This window comes from Carica papaya, chromosome 8 (genome assembly GCF_054855325.1).
Source record: "Carica papaya isolate Zhongbai chromosome 8, ASM5485532v1, whole genome shotgun sequence".
Classification (NCBI taxonomy): Eukaryota; Viridiplantae; Streptophyta; class Magnoliopsida; order Brassicales; family Caricaceae; genus Carica; species Carica papaya.
In genome coordinates, this window is record NC_142316.1 from 3892276 (window position 1) to 3913500 (window position 21225).

General features: G+C 31.9%; 2 protein-coding genes across 10 annotated transcripts; both read left to right on the plus strand.

Annotated features, from left to right (window-relative positions):
- Positions 1-1353: 1353 nt before the first annotated feature.
- LOC148240384 (uncharacterized) lies at positions 1354-4362 on the plus strand. Of its 5 annotated transcripts, none has more exons than XR_015814146.1 (9): positions 1354-1695; positions 1776-1904; positions 2025-2315; positions 2431-2481; positions 2571-2636; positions 2706-2919; positions 3075-3140; positions 3836-4126; positions 4265-4362. XR_015814146.1 is itself a non-coding variant. In XM_088210032.1 (8 exons), exons 1-8 carry the CDS (start codon positions 1441-1443, stop codon positions 3841-3843), a joined length of 1080 nt encoding a protein of 359 aa, XP_088066158.1. In that variant the 5' UTR covers positions 1354-1440; the 3' UTR covers positions 3844-4362. The 5 variants fall into 5 exon arrangements, 2 of the variants coding, with proteins under 2 accessions (XP_088066158.1, XP_088066157.1); XR_015814147.1 differs by having other exon boundaries at positions 3836-3934; positions 4010-4362; XR_015814148.1 differs by having other exon boundaries at positions 3836-3934; positions 4013-4362.
- A 10050-nt stretch (positions 4363-14412) lies between these two features.
- Positions 14413-17927, plus strand: LOC148240385 (uncharacterized). Of its 5 annotated transcripts, none has more exons than XM_088210021.1 (10): positions 14413-14754; positions 14835-14963; positions 15084-15374; positions 15490-15540; positions 15630-15695; positions 15765-15978; positions 16134-16199; positions 16895-17185; positions 17324-17547; positions 17713-17927. In XM_088210021.1, exons 1-8 carry the CDS (start codon positions 14500-14502, stop codon positions 16900-16902), a joined length of 1080 nt encoding a protein of 359 aa, XP_088066147.1. In that variant the 5' UTR covers positions 14413-14499; the 3' UTR covers positions 16903-17185; positions 17324-17547; positions 17713-17927. The 5 variants fall into 5 exon arrangements, with proteins under 5 accessions (XP_088066147.1, XP_088066148.1, XP_088066149.1 ...); XM_088210022.1 differs by having other exon boundaries at positions 16895-16993; positions 17069-17547; XM_088210023.1 differs by having other exon boundaries at positions 16895-16993; positions 17072-17547.
- The last annotated feature ends 3298 nt before the right edge of the window (positions 17928-21225 follow it).

A 21225-nucleotide genomic window follows, 5' to 3' on the forward strand; every position in this document is an offset into this window, starting at 1 on the left:
ATTTATCACAATTTGTATAAGTCTAACATTAGTTATATGTAAAAACTCATTCAAATCACATCCCTATAAAATAAATCGGTCAGCATTTACACACCTGAAAGGAAAATTGAAAAGAAATTTAATAATTATAGGTTATAAGATGAAGACGGATGCCGACAATTAATATTAGGAAGTTATTTTAATTAAATAGAAACAGAAACGGTAATTAATAATGGGGAATAAGGTTCATGCTCTTTAGTGTTCAGTTTTAGACAAGATAGATATGCAAAATCCACAGCATTCAATTCAATAGATACATTTTACTATTGAGCAATCAATAAGCTTTCACTATCTGTAAAATATATAAATTTTAAATATGAACAGAAAATGTCTATTGGTAGAATAGGTAAGATGTTTTTCTCTATTAGTATAAACATTCTCTTTATATCTTGTGCCAACTAAAATAGAAATTGAATACTGTACATGTATCATTAATTAAGTCATAATTATAATTAATTAGGCATTAAAATTAGCTATGAATATAAAATTACAAGTTTAACTAAAAACAAAAATTTTATAAAGTTTTCGTATTCATTCACAATATTCCTAAACTAGATTTAAAATATCAAATACCTTTTTTTACTAAAATATAAGAGAATTATGCAATTCAAAACATCAAGTATATGTATCTTTTACTAAAAAATATATATATTTTATTAACTAAAAATGAAACTTATCATAATTTCTATAAGTTTGATATTAATTATATATAAAAATTGATCCGAATGTACACGCCATATAAAAGAAATTCATCCTACCTTTACACACTTGAAAAGGAAAAGAGAAAAGAAATTAATTAGTTGCAATTTATATGTATAATATAGGTTATAAATGAAGATAAATGAGAGAAATTAATATTAGGAAGTTATTTTAATTACATAGAAGCAAAAAAGGGTAATTAATTGCAGGTAATAAGGTACATGCATTTCAGTGTCTAGTTTTGGACATGATAGATATGCAAAATCCATAGCATTAAATTCAATAGATACATTTCATTGTTATGTTAATGTTGAGCGGTCAAGAATCATTTTGCTTTCACTAGAAGGAAAACATATAAATTTTTGATATGAACAAAAAATGTCTATTGATATTGATAAAATAGGTAAGATATTTTTCACTATTAATATAAACATTCTCTTTATATCTTGAGCCAATTAAAAAAATTTGAATATTGTACATGTATCATTAATTAAATTATAAATGTATTACTTAAGAATTAAAACTAACTATAAATATAAAATTAAAAATTTAACTAAAAACACATTAAATTTTATAAAATTTCCATATTCATTCACAATATTCTTAAATTAGATTAAAAATATCAAAGACGTTTTTTAGAACAAGACAGAAAGGAAAGAAAAAAAATGAAGAATCCATCCAAGGTTGCCATCCTCAATATATATGACCGTTCACTACTTGATTCATCTCCAGATAAACATCTCTCTCTCTCTCTCTGTCCCTCTGTCTATCTATCTATCTATCTATCTATCCCTGTACAACATGTCCCACACAAAAATTGAGAGTCTAGAACTCTCTGGTTTCGAAATACAGCCATACATTGAGCAACATGAAGGGGCAGGTGCATCAAATCAAAATTCAAACGCTAAAGGATCAGAAGCATCCAACATCTTCGATCAAGTACGAGCAATGGTTGGAGTAAGTATCGAAATATGCATATGTGCTAAGGATTCGATATGTTTTTTTATAACTTTTTAAAATGCTCCATCTTGATACAGAAAAGGGTAAGGGAGTTCACTTCAGACGACCTCGTTTCTCCCAAAACGAATAACCGGTACACAATTCGGCAAAGAACCAAATGTTGGACTATAGAGCGACGACAGCGTGTAACTATGAGATATGATTCAGTTAGTCCTATTAATTTTTTGAACTTAACAAGTCTTTTTTAGAGCGTGCATCTAGAAATTAGAAATTTATATATGGTTACTCAAAAACCTTGACAACATTTACTTGATGTGTTACTGCAGTATTTCATTCATAGGGAATCACGGGGATTATTCCGACCAGCAGTGGAAGTCACAGACTTTATACTGCACGAGGTCTACCCAGAGAAGCCGATTCCCAAGCCAAGGAAGAAAATAACAGAAGAAGGGAGTAGTTCTGCAGTGCCAGCAGGAGAAGGGAGTAGTTCTCCGGTGAGAAATAAGGTGGGAAGGCCAAGAAAAAATAAGGTGGATGGGGAACAAGAAAGTACTCCGGTAAGAAGGAAGGTTGGCAGGCCAAGGAAGGTGGTGGATGGGGAAAAACCGACTTCTTTTGTATGGTGTTTTTTCGCGTATATACATACACACATTGGAAATATTATGGTCACAATTAATTTTCTAATACTAAAATATTTTATGTAGATTTCTTTTATTCTTTTTTGTTGTGCAGGTGGATGTGCAGAGGAAGGAAAAGGGAAAGAGAAAGAGGATGGAAGAAGAGGTTGATTCATTTTTAATTAAATTGATTCTTATACAATATACATTTATAAATTTTACAGCTGAAGCTAACTTTGTTTCTTGTTTCTATAGTTGATAGAGCATTTACAGCAGAAATCGATACTTGAACCCAATGACAAGATTATAGAAAGTTATTTGGTGGGTACAGTTCGATAAATATTTAAGCTATGGTATGATTAAGGTACAAGTAATATAATTTTCTTTCAGGAAGCAAAGGGAAATGTTGTTCTTGATGAGGCAGAAGGAAATACGAACAGGCATAAAATGAAAGAGAAGATGTCGGAGCCTAAAAAGAATTCTGTGGAAGAGATGTACAGGAGAAATAATAATGAGGAGCATCGAAAGTTATACATTGGTGGTTTTTCTGGAAAATCCAAGAAGGACCTCCAACTCTTCTATCAATCTAAACCTAGAACTACTTGTAAGTCTCCCTTAACTCAACAAATTGATAATGATATATATATTTCGAACTAGACCTAAAACCACTAATGCTCAAATTTTGGCAATCATGTGTTGTGTATGTATTGCTTTTGTTCTTGCTTTTAAGTGTAATGAATGCTTCATATTTGGTAACAGATGAGGGATGTAGCACGATGGGCAACGAAGAATTTTTCATTCCAGAAAATGAGAAAGTCAGTCAAGGTATTAACATATTATATATGTACACAGTTGAGGCGATACATATATAAATGTTTATATCTATATATGTGCACAAATTGAAGTGTTTTTCTTTTACATATAATGAATGTTTGATGTTTGATGTTTGATAACAGAGAAAGACAAAAGCATGACTGGTAATAAAGAATTTATCATTCTAAAAAGAGAGAATGACAAACAAGATATACACATATTTATATATGTAGTGTGACATATATACAGATCTACATATCTATATATAGTCATGTAATTAAGTGTTTGTTTAGGATGTAATTCACATCAACTAAGTATAAGAACCTATAGTTATATATATGCACATATTTATATGTTACCTAGTTGATGTTATATATATACACATTACTTAAGTGTTTGTTTATAGTGTAATCTCACATTGACTAAGTATGATAAACTATAGTAATTTTTTTTTACTATCATAACATTTTAGGTCTAAATCTAATCTGATTTAGAACTAATTACGTATTATCTATACGAGCTATCTTTTGTCGTGGCAGCTGAGCCATTTCTTTCAAAAGACCTTATGAAAAAATTTTCCATCCTTACGAACCCGGTCAAATGGTGCTTCCACTATCTGTATATATATATATGTGTATAGATATATATATCAAACTTTTTCTAGGTTTTTAAGAATATAACTTAACATGTGTGTATGGGCACAGCAGCAACCTAAGAAACGACAAAAATATCCAGTAGCAGGAAGAGCCGCGGTTTCTTTTACCCTTCTAGAGGATCTTCTGGTCTTAGCTAATAGCATCCAACTGGTTAGTAAATAATTTTGTCCAATTCAAAGTAGTGGGTTTTGTGGAAAACTTGTAAGTGGTTAATTTTCTTGATAGTAGTATACTTCTGACCAACTCGTTCTGCCCAAAACGAGTCATCGGTACACAATTTAGCAAAGAACCGAAGGGTGGACTATAGAGAGATTGCAGTGCGCAACTATGAGATATGATTCAGTAAGTCCCATTAATTTTATGAATTGAACAAGCTGGATTTCTCAGAGCATGCATCTAGAAATTAAAAACTCTACACATGGTTGCCTAAGAACATTGACAACATTTACTTGATGTGTTACTGCAATATTTCATTCATAGGGAATCACGGGGATTATTCCGATCAGTAGTGGAAGTCACAGACTTTATATTATATGAGGTCTACCCAGAGAAGCCGACTCCCAAGCCAAGGAAGAAAACAGCAGAAGAAGGGAGTAGTTCTGCAGTGCCAGCAGGAGAAGGGAATAATCCAATGCGAAAGAAGATAGGAAGGCCGAGGAAAAATAAGGTGGATGAGGAAAAAAGAAGCACTCCAGTAAAAAAAGGTAGGTTGGCAGGCCAAGGAAGGTGGTGGATGGGGAGAAGACGACTTCTTCTATATGTTGTTTTTCAGTGTACACATACATACATCGGAAATATTATAGTCACAATTAATGTTCTAATACTAAAATATTTTATCTATATTTCTTTTATTCTTTTTTGTTGTGCAGGTGGATGTGCACAGGAAGGAAAAAGGATGGAGAAAGAGGATGGAAGAAGAGGTTGATCCATTTGTAATTAAATTGATTCTTATACACTACATATTTATAAATTTTACAGCTAAAATAAACTTTGTTTCTTGTTCCTATAGTTGATAGAGCGTTTCAAGCAGAAATTGATACTTGAACCCAACGAAAAAATTACAAAAAGTTATTTGGTGGGTACAGTTCGATAAATATTTAAGTTATAATACGATTAAACTACAAGTAATATAATTTTTGTTCAGGAAGCAAAAGGAAATGTTGTTCTTGATGAGGCAGAAAGAAATACGAACAGGCATAAAATGAAAGAGAAGATGTCGGAGCCTAAAAAGAATTATGTAGAAGAGCTGTATAGGTGAAATAATAATGAGGAGTAGGAAAAGTTATACATTGGTGGTTTTCCTGGAAAAACAAAGAAGAACCTCCAACTCTTCTATCAATCTAAACCTAGAACCACATATATTTATTGTACCAGAAAGAGAGAATGTCAATCACACATATTTATATGTATAGTATGATATGTATATATATGTATATATATTTACATATGTACATACATGCACGTAATTAAATGTTTGTTTAGGATGTAATTCACATAAACTAAATATAAGAACCTATAGTACTATATGCAAATGTTTACATGTTACATAATGGATGTTTATATATAAAAAATACACACACGCTATTTAAGATTGTTTAGAATGTAATCTCACATCAACTAAATATAATAACTTATAGTAGTTATCTATTTTCTAACTTGCTACTCCTGTAATATCATAATATTTTGTGTCTAAATCTAATATGATATTAGAACCAACTAAGTATATATTATATATGCCACCTATCTTTTGTCAATATTATTCTATCTATGCATTATCTCCTTATATACAAATTTTTACATGGTGATCGTCTTAAGTAAGAATCTAACGGGTGGCACGAAGTTTGATTCAATTATTGCATTGGCAATAGACTGAGAGACAGCAGCAAAAAGAGGCATCAACAAAATAGAAAATGTGTCAATAACAAGGAGAAGATAAAGAAAACGGTGGTAAATATCAGAGACAAAGTGATACTAGAGAACTCGAATATGCCAAGGATATAATCTAATGAGAAAATCATTTTTACTTCTGCAAATAAAGATTTCGAGTTGCTGATAAACCTAGCAGATGGAGAAGTTAAATCTACAAATGATACTGTTAGGCCTAAAATTGATGTTGTGGGTTCTGCAAATGAAATTACTGGCTCCACTGCTAAAGAACTTGAGTCTTAAGGATTTAAGTGGATGGATTCGCCGGAGAAAGCTGTGCTGATTTGATGTCGATAATGATGGAGGGTCTTTGTCAATTCTAATCGTTATAGATCTTAATCATCATATTTATGTATTCTCAAATTTCAAGACATTTTTATTAGATTAAATCCTTTATCATTACAGATCTCTTTCTATTGCCATTTTGACTTGCTATTGATAATTTCATTTTGAGCATATAATATGCTTACTAGATTGCTAATGTTATTTACATATAGTTTCATTTTCTTTCATATAACATGCCCAGTAGTGTGCATGAATGAATGATAACACTATTTACATACGATATATGCATTTTAAGTACACTGCCTAAATAATAATTATAATCATATCTAATACCCACATTACATACATGTTATACTCATCTTAAAACATATATGATGATTCTTGTGAATTCATCCATATGTATTGTAACACCCAAATTTATTATTTTTATTTTTTAATTTAGATTAGAATTTAAAGTTTAATTTTTCAATATTTAATTTATAAGGTTTTAATTTAATTTAATAAAAATAAAAATAATAATAATGATAAAATAGGGTAAAATTATTTTTGGGATTTAATTGAAATTGATTTTGGGAAAAAGGGGTGAAAATTTAGATTCTGGGGGTGTTTTTGAAAGGAAAATCAGAAATCGGGGGGTAAAAACGCAATTAAGAAAGGTTGTGCCACGTCAGCAGCCCCGGCCAACCAGAACACGCCGTATGGCAAAGAAGCTGACGCGGGAGGCCACGCGGGACGGAGCCACATGAGCGATCCGCGTGCACGTGATCGAACGGTCCAGATCTTACGCGTGCGGACGGCCCAGATCTCACGCGCACGGACAGCCCAGATCTCACGCGTGCGGATGGCCCAGATTGAATCACGCACAGATAGCCCAGATCGCATCGCGATGGACGGCCCAGAGTTGTTCCAATTTCAATCGCGATCGGACGGTGCAGATTAAATCATGATGGACGGCTGAGATTAATAGGGGAAGGTTATAAATAACCTCACCCACACCCGACCCCAAACCCTAGCCGCCAGTACCCTCGCCGGAGAAGAAGAACCAGTCGTCGGAGGAGCCGGCCGCCGCCACCCGCCGCCGCACCGGAGGGTTTTCCGACCGCCAAACGAGGTAAATTTTCTCCCCTTGGCTCGTTTTTCGATGCTGAATCCGCCTATGGCCAAATTGGAGCCAAACCGTCGGCCAATCGACCGAAAAACACCACCGAAGTCCAGCGGCGGCGCCGCGGCATCCCTCGATTTTTGCCTCTGATGAGGCCCTTTCTGGTTCCCGTTCGATTCAATTTTTACACCACTGTGATCACCGTCCTTTTCTCTACAGGTTGACCGGAGCAAAACATCAAACCGCCACTCGCGCCGGAGAAGCCGCCGCACCCGAGAGCTGCGCCGCCGGTAAGTCTTGGTTTTCCGTGATTTTTCTGCCCACCGAGGGCCCTAAGGTTGTTTTATCGCAGGAACCAATGCCAGTTTGGCCGAATTCGGCCGAAAACAGCCAACCCGAGGCGGATCGTAAAGGTTTTTATTATTAATAAATGAGTTTGTTATAAATTATGCTCCATTGGTCGTTTTTGTTTTCTACCAACCTTTACTTCTGTGGCAGTGAGATAGTGTGATGTCTTTACTGGGCTAGTGTAGCTCATTCCTTACTTAACCATTTCAGATCAGGAAGACGTGGTTCCCGAGCCCGTTCCGCAGGAAGACGGCGAGTTAGACGCCTAAAGATTTTATAGTTATATTTATAGTTTTTATTTCGAGTATTTCTTTTAATTAGCTTATTCTTTCATACGTTGAATACGTTTTTGGTTATTGTGTAAGGGATGTTAATCAGAATTTTTATTTCGCTTCCGCATTTAAAATTTTTAATACATACATCTTCATTTAAATTTCCAGGGCCGTTACATGTATTGCATAATTAAAAGAAAACATTTAGTAATTAATGGTGTCTCCAACTTGATAAACATATCATAATTTATATAAGTCTAATATTAGTTATATATACAAATTCACCCTACATTTAAACACCTGAAAGGAAAAATAAAAAGAAATTAACTATTTGTAATTAATATATATTAAGAGAAATTAATATTAGAAAGTTATTTTCTATAAATAGAAACACAAAGGGTAAGTAGTAATAGGTAATAAGGTCCATGCATTTGAGTGTCCAGTTTTGGACATGATAGATATGTAAAATCCATAGTATTTAATTTACTAGATATATTTTATCTGCAATGTTATTGCTAAGAACTCAAAAAGTATTTTACTTTCACTAAAAGGAAAATACATAAATTTTGGGTGTAAACAGAAAATGTCCATTGCTAAAACAGATAAAATATTTTTCTCTCTTAATGTAAACCTTCTCTTTATATCTTGTGCCAATTAAAAAAAATCGAATATTGTACATATATCATTAATTAAATTATAAATTTTATTACTTAAGCATTAAAATTAAGTATAAATATAAAATTAAAATTTAACTAAAAATACATAAATTTGATAAAATTTTCATATTCATTCACAATATTCCTAATTAGATTTAAAATATCAAATACATTTTTTAACTAAAAATTAAGAGAATCATGCAGTTTAAAATATCAAATGTATATATCTTTTATTAAAATATTTACAAATTTTAGCTAAAGACGCATAAATTTTCATAAAATCTCCATATGTTTTTTCAAGAATTCCTCTCTCTACAAACTCATTGCTTTAGGTAAACTAGTTTATTTCGTCAAATTACAAGTCAAGATGTACAAAGTTCGTTAATTGTATCAGTATTAACAAACTGCTTTAAAATATCCAAGGAAGACAACAATCTCACTTTAATTAAGTATAATAACCTATAGCAATTTTCTACTTTCTAACTAGCTACTCCTGTAATATCATAAATTTTTTTATCTAAATCTTATATGATATTAGAATCAATTAAGTATCATATACACTACCTATCTTTCGTCAATATTATTCTATCTATACATTGTCTCTTCATATACATTCTTTACATAGTGATCATCTTATTGATTCAATTATTGCAACGGTAATGGATGAAGAGGTAGCAGCAAATAGAGGCATCAACAAAATAATTTTCTTAAATTTTCAAACATTTTCATTAAATTAAATCCTTTATATTTTATTAAATATCTGGACATTTTGATTAGATTAGATCCTTTTTATCTTTTTAAATTTTCATAAATTTTTATTAGATTAAACTCTTTATAATTACACATCTCTTTCTATTGCCATTTTGACTTGGTATTAATAATTTTATTCTGAACATATAATACACCTATCAGTATGTTAATACAATTTACATATAATTTCACTTCATTACATAAAATATGTCGAGTAGCATGCATGCTATGAATGATAACACTATTTACATACGATCTATGCATTTTAAGTCTACTGCCTAATAATAACTATAGTCATATCTAATACCCACATCACACACATGTATTATACACATCATAAGATATATATGATGATCCTTGTGAACACGTGTATATGTAAAGTGTGATTAAAAGAAAAAATTGAGTAATTAATGGTGTCTCCAACTTAATAAAGGTTATCGTAATTTATATAAGTCTAATATTAGTTATATATAAAATTTCATCCAAATGTTCACACCCTATAAAAGAAATTCATCCTACATTTACACACTTGAAAGGAAAAGTAAAGAAGAAATTAATTATTTTTAATTAATATATATATTAATGGTTTTAAAATGAAGATGGAACAGAGAAATTAATATTAGGAAGTTATTTTAATTAAATAGAAACAAAAAAAAAGGTAAATAATAATAGGTAATGAGGTCCATGCATTTAGTGTTCAGTTTTGGACATGATAAATACACAAAATGCATAGCATTTAATTCAATAGATAATTTTATCTGTAATATTATTGCTGTCAAAAAGTACTCTACTTCTAGCAGAAGGAAAATATATAAATTTGGGATATAAACATAAATTATTTTTCTATAAACCTTCTCTTTATATCTTGTGCCAACTAAAAAAATTTCAATATTGTACATATATCATTAATTAAATTTTAAATGTAAGAGTTAAGCCTAAAATTAATTACAAATATGAAATTAAAAATTTAACATAATTTTATAAAATTTTCATATTCACACAAAATCCTATATTAGATTTAAAATATTAAATATATTTTTCGCAAAAAGAAAATTTAGGAGAATCAACAATTCAACATATCGTATGTATGAATCTTTTACTGTATACAATTTATTAACTAAAAATATGTAAATTTTGTAATCATATTTTTTTGAAAAAATTCTTCTCTCCATAAACTCCTTTATTTTGGACTTGATAGATATGCAAAATCCTTAACATTTAATTCAGTAGATGATCTAACCTGTAATGTTATTGTTGAGCAGTCAAAAAGCATTATAGTTTATGAGATCTATAACGAGGATTATTCCAATCAGTAGAGATTATTCCGATCAGCTGTGGAAGTCACAAACTTTATAGTTTATGAGATCTACCCAAACAAGACAACTCCCAAGCCAAGGAAGACAAAAGCAGAAGAAGGGAGTAATTTTGCGGTGCCAACAGAAGAAGAGAATACCCTAGGGAGGAAGAAGGTTGGCAGGCCAAGAAAAAATAAGGTGGATGGGGAACGAGGGAGTACCCTAGAACGAAAGAAAGTTGGCAGGCCAAGGAAAGGGGTGGATGGGAAATAAGACTTCTTCGGTATGTTGTTTTTGAGTGTATATATATTGGAAATGTTAAAGTCATCATTAATTTTTTGATTGTAAAATATTTTATCTAGACTCTTTTATTTTTTTTGTTGTGCAAGGTACATGTGGTGAGGGAACAAAGGAAGAAGATGGAGAGAGAGAAAAGACTCCATCAGTGAGTGGAGTGTATTTATTATATATATGTGTGTATATATATAAGATGCTTAGATAGAAATGCATATAATAGTTTCTCAATGTGCAAGATTTTGATCAAAATGTACTTAGTTCGCCTGTTAATTTACACATATCAACCAAGGAAGAAAACCAGAAGGGGGTGGCAGGAGATATGCCTTTTGTCATTGATGAAGTAGTTAATTAACATATAAGACTGAAATTGATATTTTTATTCATGTGCAGATTATTGGATTTAACTTGGTTTTGTGTGATTGTATAGATGATGAATTCTTCAGGTACAAGATCCATAGATTCCGAGATAAAGAAGATAGCAAATGAGAATGATTCAGCCCAAGTAACTCACTTAGCCTCATTACATAATATGTAGTTATTAATAGGTGCATGTAAAAGAAAATTACAGTGACTTCATTTTTTAGTACTTATAGATGACAGTGAAGACAACAAGGGAAAGAGAAAGGGGGCAGAATAATCAATTGATCCTATTGTAATAAGAATGGTTTTTACACACTATACATTTATAAATTTTATCGGTGAAATAACTTCGTTTTTTATTTTTATAGATTACAAATTTTTATTTGGTGGGTACAATTTGATAAATACGTAAGTTGTTACACGGTTATGCTATAAGTAAAATTTTTTTTTAAGCGGAAAGAAAAAAAGAAAAGTTATTCTTCATGAGATAGAAGAAAATACAGACAAGTGTAACTCAAACTGTAAGCCAAGACGTGTATTAAAGAGGTATGATCAGAAGATGAAGGAGAAGATTCTAGAGTCTATTGAGAATTCCCTAGAAGAGCTATTCATGAGGATGAGCTTACACTCAAATAAAGGTATTTCAATCAATGAAAAAGATAACAAGAGAAATACTGATGAGGAGCAAAAGATATATACCGGTGGTCTTTGTGAAAAAAACACAGAGGACCTCCAATGCTTCTTTCAATCTAAATCTAGAACCATCTGTAAGTCTCTCTTAACTAAATTAATGGGTAAAGATATAATATTTCAACCTAAACCTAAAACCACTAAGACTCGTATTTCGGCGATCATATATTCTTTTTGTATTGCTTTTGCTTTTGCTTAAGATGTTACACATATATGAACATCAATTAAGTATTTATTTAAAATGACATCTTACATTTAAGATGTAAATTCACATTAACTAACTATAATAACCTATAGTAATCATATACTTTCTTACTAGTTACTCTTGTAATATCATAAAATTTTATGTCTAAATCTAATATAATTTTAAAACTAATTAAGTATTATATAAGTAATACATCGTTTGTTAATATTATTCTATCTATACATTATCTCCTCATATGAACTCTTTATATGGTGATCATATTAGGTAAGAATCTAACGGTAAAATTAACGACATTGATTTGATTGTTGCAGCTGCAACTGATGAAGAGGCAGCAATAGAAATAGAGAAAACGACTGTGGAGATCATAGACAAACAATTATTGGAGAACTTGAATCTACCAACGATGCAATGCAATGAGAACATTATTTTGTCTTTTGCAAATAAAGATTTCGATTTGCTAATTAACCGAGTAGATAGAGCTATTAAATCTACAACATAAGATGTTGTGGGTTAAAATTGATGTTGTGGGTTTTACAAATAAAATTACTGGCTCCACAATTGAAGAATTAGAGAAAGCTATTCAGATTTTGAGTCAACAATGAAGGAGGGTCTTCGTCTCCCAGACCACCATAGATTTTAATCACCATATTTATACTTTCTTAATTTTTTAGATATTTTTGTTATATTAAACCCTTTATCATTAGAGATCTCTTTCTATTGCCATTTTGACTTGCTACTAAGAATCTCATTCCTTACATATAATATACTTCCCAGTATGCGTGCAGCATATAGTTTACATATGATATATGCGTTTAATATGATGTATAACTTCATTTTCGTACATAACATATGCCCAGTAGCTAGCACGCATGCAATGAATGTTAACACTATTTGCACATGATATATGTATTTTAAGTACAGACAACTTGTGCTGCCTAATAATAATAATAATCGTATCTAATATGCACATTACATACATAGAATATACTCATCATAAAACATATATGATGATCCTTGTGAATACATGCATATGTATTATGTAATTAAAAGAAAGGATTTAGTAACTAATGGTATCTCCAACATATCAAAATTTATCACAATTTGTATAAGTCTAACATTAGTTATATGTAAAAACTCATTCAAATCACATCCCTATAAAATAAATCGGTCAGCATTTACACACCTGAAAGGAAAATTGAAAAGAGATTTAATAATTATAGGTTATAAGATGAAGACGGATGCCGACAATTAATATTAGGAAGTTATTTTAATTAAATAGAAACAGAAACGGTAATTAATAATGGGGAATAAGGTTCATGCTCTTTAGTGTTCAGTTTTAGACAAGATAGATATGCAAAATCCACAGCATTCAATTCAATAGATACATTTTACTATTGAGCAATCAATAAGCTTTCACTATCTGTAAAATATATAAATTTTAAATATGAACAGAAAATGTCTATTGGTAGAATAGGTAAGATGTTTTTCTCTATTAGTATAAACATTCTCTTTATATCTTGTGCCAACTAAAATAGAAATTGAATACTGTACATGTATCATTAATTAAGTCATAATTATAATTAATTAGGCATTAAAATTAGCTATGAATATAAAATTACAAGTTTAACTAAAAACAAAAATTTTATAAAGTTTTCGTATTCATTCACAATATTCCTAAACTAGATTTAAAATATCAAATACCTTTTTTTACTAAAATATAAGAGAATTATGCAATTCAAAACATCAAGTATATGTATCTTTTACTAAAAAATATATATATTTTATTAACTAAAAATGAAACTTATCATAATTTCTATAAGTTTGATATTAATTATATATAAAAATTGATCCGAATGTACACGCCATATAAAAGAAATTCATCCTACCTTTACACACTTGAAAAGGAAAAGAGAAAAGAAATTAATTAGTTGCAATTTATATGTATACTATAGGTTATAAATGAAGATAAATGAGAGAAATTAATATTAGGAAGTTATTTTAATTACATAGAAGCAAAAAAGGGTAATTAATTGCAGGTAATAAGGTACATGCATTTCAGTGTCTAGTTTTGGACATGATAGATATGCAAAATCCATAGCATTAAATTCAATAGATACATTTCATTGTTATGTTAATGTTGAGCGGTCAAGAATCATTTTGCTTTCACTAGAAGGAAAACATATAAATTTTTGATATGAACAAAAAATGTCTATTGATATTGATAAAATAGGTAAGATATTTTTCACTATTAATATAAACATTCTCTTTATATCTTGAGCCAATTAAAAAAATTTGAATATTGTACATGTATCATTAATTAAATTATAAATGTATTACTTAAGAATTAAAACTAACTATAAATATAAAATTAAAAATTTAACTAAAAACACATTAAATTTTATAAAATTTCCATATTCATTCACAATATTCTTAAATTAGATTAAAAATATCAAAGACGTTTTTTAGAACAAGACAGAAAGGAAAGAAAAAAAATGAAGAATCCATCCAAGGTTGCCATCCTCAATATATATGACCGTTCACTACTTGATTCATCTCCAGATAAACATCTCTCTCTCTCTCTCTGTCCCTCTGTCTATCTATCTATCTATCTATCTATCCCTGTACAACATGTCCCACACAAAAATTGAGAGTCTAGAACTCTCTGGTTTCGAAATACAGCCATACATTGAGCAACATGAAGGGGCAGGTGCATCAAATCAAAATTCAAACGCTAAAGGATCAGAAGCATCCAACATCTTCGATCAAGTACGAGCAATGGTTGGAGTAAGTATCGAAATATGCATATGTGCTAAGGATTCGATATGTTTTTTTATAACTTTTTAAAATGCTCCATCTTGATACAGAAAAGGGTAAGGGAGTTCACTTCAGACGACCTCGTTTCTCCCAAAACGAATAACCGGTACACAATTCGGCAAAGAACCAAATGTTGGACTATAGAGCGACGACAGCGTGTAACTATGAGATATGATTCAGTTAGTCCTATTAATTTTTTGAACTTAACAAGTCTTTTTTAGAGCGTGCATCTAGAAATTAGAAATTTATATATGGTTACTCAAAAACCTTGACAACATTTACTTGATGTGTTACTGCAGTATTTCATTCATAGGGAATCACGGGGATTATTCCGACCAGCAGTGGAAGTCACAGACTTTATACTGCACGAGGTCTACCCAGAGAAGCCGATTCCCAAGCCAAGGAAGAAAATAACAGAAGAAGGGAGTAGTTCTGCAGTGCCAGCAGGAGAAGGGAGTAGTTCTCCGGTGAGAAATAAGGTGGGAAGGCCAAGAAAAAATAAGGTGGATGGGGAACAAGAAAGTACTCCGGTAAGAAGGAAGGTTGGCAGGCCAAGGAAGGTGGTGGATGGGGAAAAACCGACTTCTTTTGTATGGTGTTTTTTCGCGTATATACATACACACATTGGAAATATTATGGTCACAATTAATTTTCTAATACTAAAATATTTTATGTAGATTTCTTTTATTCTTTTTTGTTGTGCAGGTGGATGTGCAGAGGAAGGAAAAGGGAAAGAGAAAGAGGATGGAAGAAGAGGTTGATTCATTTTTAATTAAATTGATTCTTATACAATATACATTTATAAATTTTACAGCTGAAGCTAACTTTGTTTCTTGTTTCTATAGTTGATAGAGCATTTACAGCAGAAATCGATACTTGAACCCAATGACAAGATTATAGAAAGTTATTTGGTGGGTACAGTTCGATAAATATTTAAGCTATGGTATGATTAAGGTACAAGTAATATAATTTTCTTTCAGGAAGCAAAGGGAAATGTTGTTCTTGATGAGGCAGAAGGAAATACGAACAGGCATAAAATGAAAGAGAAGATGTCGGAGCCTAAAAAGAATTCTGTGGAAGAGATGTACAGGAGAAATAATAATGAGGAGCATCGAAAGTTATACATTGGTGGTTTTTCTGGAAAATCCAAGAAGGACCTCCAACTCTTCTATCAATCTAAACCTAGAACTACTTGTAAGTCTCCCTTAACTCAACAAATTGATAATGATATATATATTTCGAACTAGACCTAAAACCACTAATGCTCAAATTTTGGCAATCATGTGTTGTGTATGTATTGCTTTTGTTCTTGCTTTTAAGTGTAATGAATGCTTCATATTTGGTAACAGATGAGGGATGTAGCACGATGGGCAACGAAGAATTTTTCATTCCAGAAAATGAGAAAGTCAGTCAAGGTATTAACATATTATATATGTACACAGTTGAGGCGATACATATATAAATGTTTATATCTATATATGTGCACAAATTGAAGTGTTTTTCTTTTACATATAATGAATGTTTGATGTTTGATGTTTGATAACAGAGAAAGACAAAAGCATGACTGGTAATAAAGAATTTATCATTCTAAAAAGAGAGAATGACAAACAAGATATACACATATTTATATATGTAGTGTGACATATATACAGATCTACATATCTATATATAGTCATGTAATTAAGTGTTTGTTTAGGATGTAATTCACATCAACTAAGTATAAGAACCTATAGTTATATATATGCACATATTTATATGTTACCTAGTTGATGTTATATATATACACATTACTTAAGTGTTTGTTTATAGTGTAATCTCACATTGACTAAGTATGATAAACTATAGTAATTTTTTTTTACTATCATAACATTTTAGGTCTAAATCTAATCTGATTTAGAACTAATTACGTATTATCTATACGAGCTATCTTTTGTCGTGGCAGCTGAGCCATTTCTTTCAAAAGACCTTATGAAAAAATTTTCCATCCTTACGAACCCGGTCAAATGGTGCTTCCACTATCTGTATATATATATATGTGTATAGATATATATATCAAACTTTTTCTAGGTTTTTAAGAATATAACTTAACATGTGTGTATGGGCACAGCAGCAACCTAAGAAACGACAAAAATATCCAGTAGCAGGAAGAGCCGCGGTTTCTTTTACCCTTCTAGAGGATCTTCTGGTCTTAGCTAATAGCATCCAACTGGTTAGTAAATAATTTTGTCCAATTCAAAGTAGTGGGTTTTGTGGAAAACTTGTAAGTGGTTAATTTTCTTGATAGTAGTATACTTCTGACCAACTCGTTCTGCCCAAAACGAGTCATCGGTACACAATTTAGCAAAGAACCGAAGGGTGGACTATAGAGAGATTGCAGTGCGCAACTATGAGATATGATTCAGTAAGTCCCATTAATTTTATGAATTGAACAAGCTGGATTTCTCAGAGCATGCATCTAGAAATTAAAAACTCTACACATGGTTGCCTAAGAACATTGACAACATTTACTTGATGTGTTACTGCAATATTTCATTCATAGGGAATCACGGGGATTATTCCGATCAGTAGTGGAAGTCACAGACTTTATATTATATGAGGTCTACCCAGAGAAGCCGACTCCCAAGCCAAGGAAGAAAACAGCAGAAGAAGGGAGTAGTTCTGCAGTGCCAGCAGGAGAAGGGAATAATCCAATGCGAAAGAAGATAGGAAGGCCGAGGAAAAATAAGGTGGATGAGGAAAAAAGAAGCACTCCAGTAAAAAAAGGTAGGTTGGCAGGCCAAGGAAGGTGGTGGATGGGGAGAAGACGACTTCTTCTATATGTTGTTTTTCAGTGTACACATACATACATCGGAAATATTATAGTCACAATTAATGTTCTAATACTAAAATATTTTATCTATATTTCTTTTATTCTTTTTTGTTGTGCAGGTGGATGTGCACAGGAAGGAAAAAGGATGGAGAAAGAGGATGGAAGAAGAGGTTGATCCATTTGTAATTAAATTGATTCTTATACACTACATATTTATAAATTTTACAGCTGAAATAAACTTTGTTTCTTGTTCCTATAGTTGATAGAGCGTTTCAAGCAGAAATTGATACTTGAACCCAATGAAAAAATTACAAAAAGTTATTTGGTGGGTACAGTTCGATAAATATTTAAGTTATAATACGATTAAACTACAAGTAATATAATTTTTGTTCAGGAAGCAAAAGGAAATGTTGTTCTTGATGAGGCAGAAAGAAATACGAACAGGCATAAAATGAAAGAGAAGATGTCGGAGCCTAAAAAGAATTATGTAGAAGAGCTGTATAGGTGAAATAATAATGAGGAGTAGGAAAAGTTATACATTGGTGGTTTTCCTGGAAAAACAAAGAAGAACCTCCAACTCTTCTATCAATCTAAACCTAGAACCACATATATTTATTGTACCAGAAAGAGAGAATGTCAATCACACATATTTATATGTATAGTATGATATGTATATATATGTATATATATTTACATATGTACATACATGCACGTAATTAAATGTTTGTTTAGGATGTAATTCACATAAACTAAATATAAGAACCTATAGTACTATATGCAAATGTTTACATGTTACATAATGGATGTTTATATATAAAAAATACACACACGTTATTTAAGATTGTTTAGAATGTAATCTCACATCAACTAAATATAATAACTTATAGTAGTTATCTATTTTCTAACTTGCTACTCCTGTAATATCATAATATTTTGTGTCTAAATCTAATATGATATTAGAACCAACTAAGTATATATTATATATGCCACCTATCTTTTGTCAATATTATTCTATCTATGCATTATCTCCTTATATACACTTTTTACATGGTGATCGTCTTAAGTAAGAATCTAACGGATGGCACGAAGTTTGATTCAATTATTGCATTGGCAATAGACTGAGAGACAGCAGCAAAAAGGGGCATCAACAAAATAGAAAATGTGTCAATAACAAGGAGAAGATAAAGAAAACGGTGGTAAATATCAGAGACAAAGTGATACTAGAGAACTCGAATATGCCAAGGATATAATCTAATGAGAAAATCATTTTTACTTCTGCAAATAAAGATTTCGAGTTGCTGATAAACCTAGCAGATGGAGAAGTTAAATCTACAAATGATACTGTTAGGCCTAAAATTGATGTTGTGGGTTCTGCAAATGAAATTACGGGCTCCACTGCTAAAGAACTTGAGTCTTAAGGATTTAAGTGGATGGATTCGCCGGAGAAAGCTGTGCTGATTTGATGTCGATAATGATGGAGGGTCTTTGTCAATTCTAATCGTTATAGATCTTAATCATCATATTTATGTATTCTCAAATTTCAAGACATTTTTATTAGATTAAATCCTTTATCATTACAGATCTCTTTCTATTGCCATTTTGACTTGCTATTGATAATTTCATTTTGAGCATATAATATTCTTACTAGATTGCTAATGTTATTTACATATAGTTTCATTTTCTTTCATATAACATGCCCAGTAGTGTGCATGAATGAATGATAACACTATTTACATATGATATATGCATTTTAAGTACACTTCCTAAATAATAATTATAATCATATCTAATACCCACATTACATACATGTTATACTCATCATAAAACATATATGATGATTCTTGTGAATTCATCCATATGTATTGTAACACCCAAATTTATTATTTTTATTTTTTAATTTAGATTAGAATTTAAAGTTTAATTTTTTAATATTTAATTTATAAGGTTTTAATTTAATTTAATAAAAATAAAAATAATAATAATGATAAAATAGGGTAAAATTATTTTTGGGATTTAATTGAAATTGATTTTGGGAAAAAGGGGTGAAAATTTAGATTCTGGGGGTGTTTTTGAAAGGAAAATCAGAAATCGGGGGGTAAAAACGCAATTAAGAAAGGTTGTGCCACGTCAGCAGTCACGTCAGCAGCCCCGGCCAACCAGAACACGCCGTATGGCAAAGAAGCTGACGCGGGAGGCCACGCGGGACGGAGCCACATGAGCGATCCGCGTGCACGTGATCGAACGGTCCAGATCTTACGCGTGCGGACGGCCCAGATCTCACGCGCACGGACAGCCCAGATCTCACGCGTGCGGATGGCCCAGATTGAATCACGCACAGATAGCCCAGATCGCATCGCGATGGACGGCCCAGAGTTGTTCCAATTTTAATCGCGATCGGACGGTGCAGATTAAATCGTGATGGACGGCTGAGATTAATAGGGGAAGGTTATAAATAACCTCACCCACACCCGACCCCAAACCCTAGCCGCCAGTACCCTCACCGGAGAAGAAGAACCAGTCGGAGGAGGAGCCGGCCGCCGCCACCCGCCGCCGCACCGGAGGGTTTTTCGACCGCCAAACGAGGTAAATTTTCTCCCCTTGGCTCTTTTTCGATGCTGAATCCGCCTATGGCCAAATTGGAGCCAAACCGTCGGCCAATCGACCGAAAAACACCACCGAAGTCCAGCGGCGGCGCCGCGACATCCCTCGATTTTTGCCTCTGATGAGGCCCTTTCTGGTTCCCGTTCGATTCAATTTTTACACCACTGTGATCACCGTCCTTTTCTCTACAGGTTGACCGGAGCAAAACATCAAACCGCCACTCGCGCCGGAGAAGCCGCCGCACCCGAGAGCTGCGCCGCCGGTAAGTCTTGGTTTTCCGTGATTTTTCTGCCCACCGAGGGCCCTAAGGTTGTTTTATCGCAGGAACCAATGCCAGTTTGGCCGAATTCGGCCGAAAACAGCCAACCCGAGGCGGATCGTAAAGGTTTTTATTATTAATAAATGAGTTTGTTATAAATTATGCTCCATTGGTCGTTTTTGTTTTCTACCAACCTTTACTTCTGTGGCAGTGAGATAGTGTGATGTCTTTACTGGGCTAGTGTAGCTCATTCCTTACTTAACCATTTCAGATCAGGAAGACGTGGTTCCCGAGCCCGTTCTGCAGGAAGACGGCGAGTTAGACGCCTAAAGATTTTATAGTTCTATTTATAGTTTTTATTTCGAGTATTTCTTTTAATTAGCTTATTCTTTCATACGTTGAATACGTTTTTGGTTATTGTGTAAGGGATGTTAATCAGAATTTTTATTTCGCTTCCGCATTTAAAATTTTTAATACATACATCTTCATTTAAATTTCCAGGGCCGTTACATGTATTGCATAATTAAAAGAAAAAATTTAGTAATTAATGGTGTCTCCAACTTGATAAACATATCATAATTTATATAAGTCTAATATTAGTTATATATACAAATTCACCCTACATTTAAACACCTGAAAGGAAAAATAAAAAGAAATTAACTATTTGTAATTAATATATATTAAGAGAAATTAATATTAGAAAGTTATTTTCTATAAATAGAAACAAAAAGGGTAAGTAGTAATAGGTAATAAGGTCCATGCATTTGAGTGT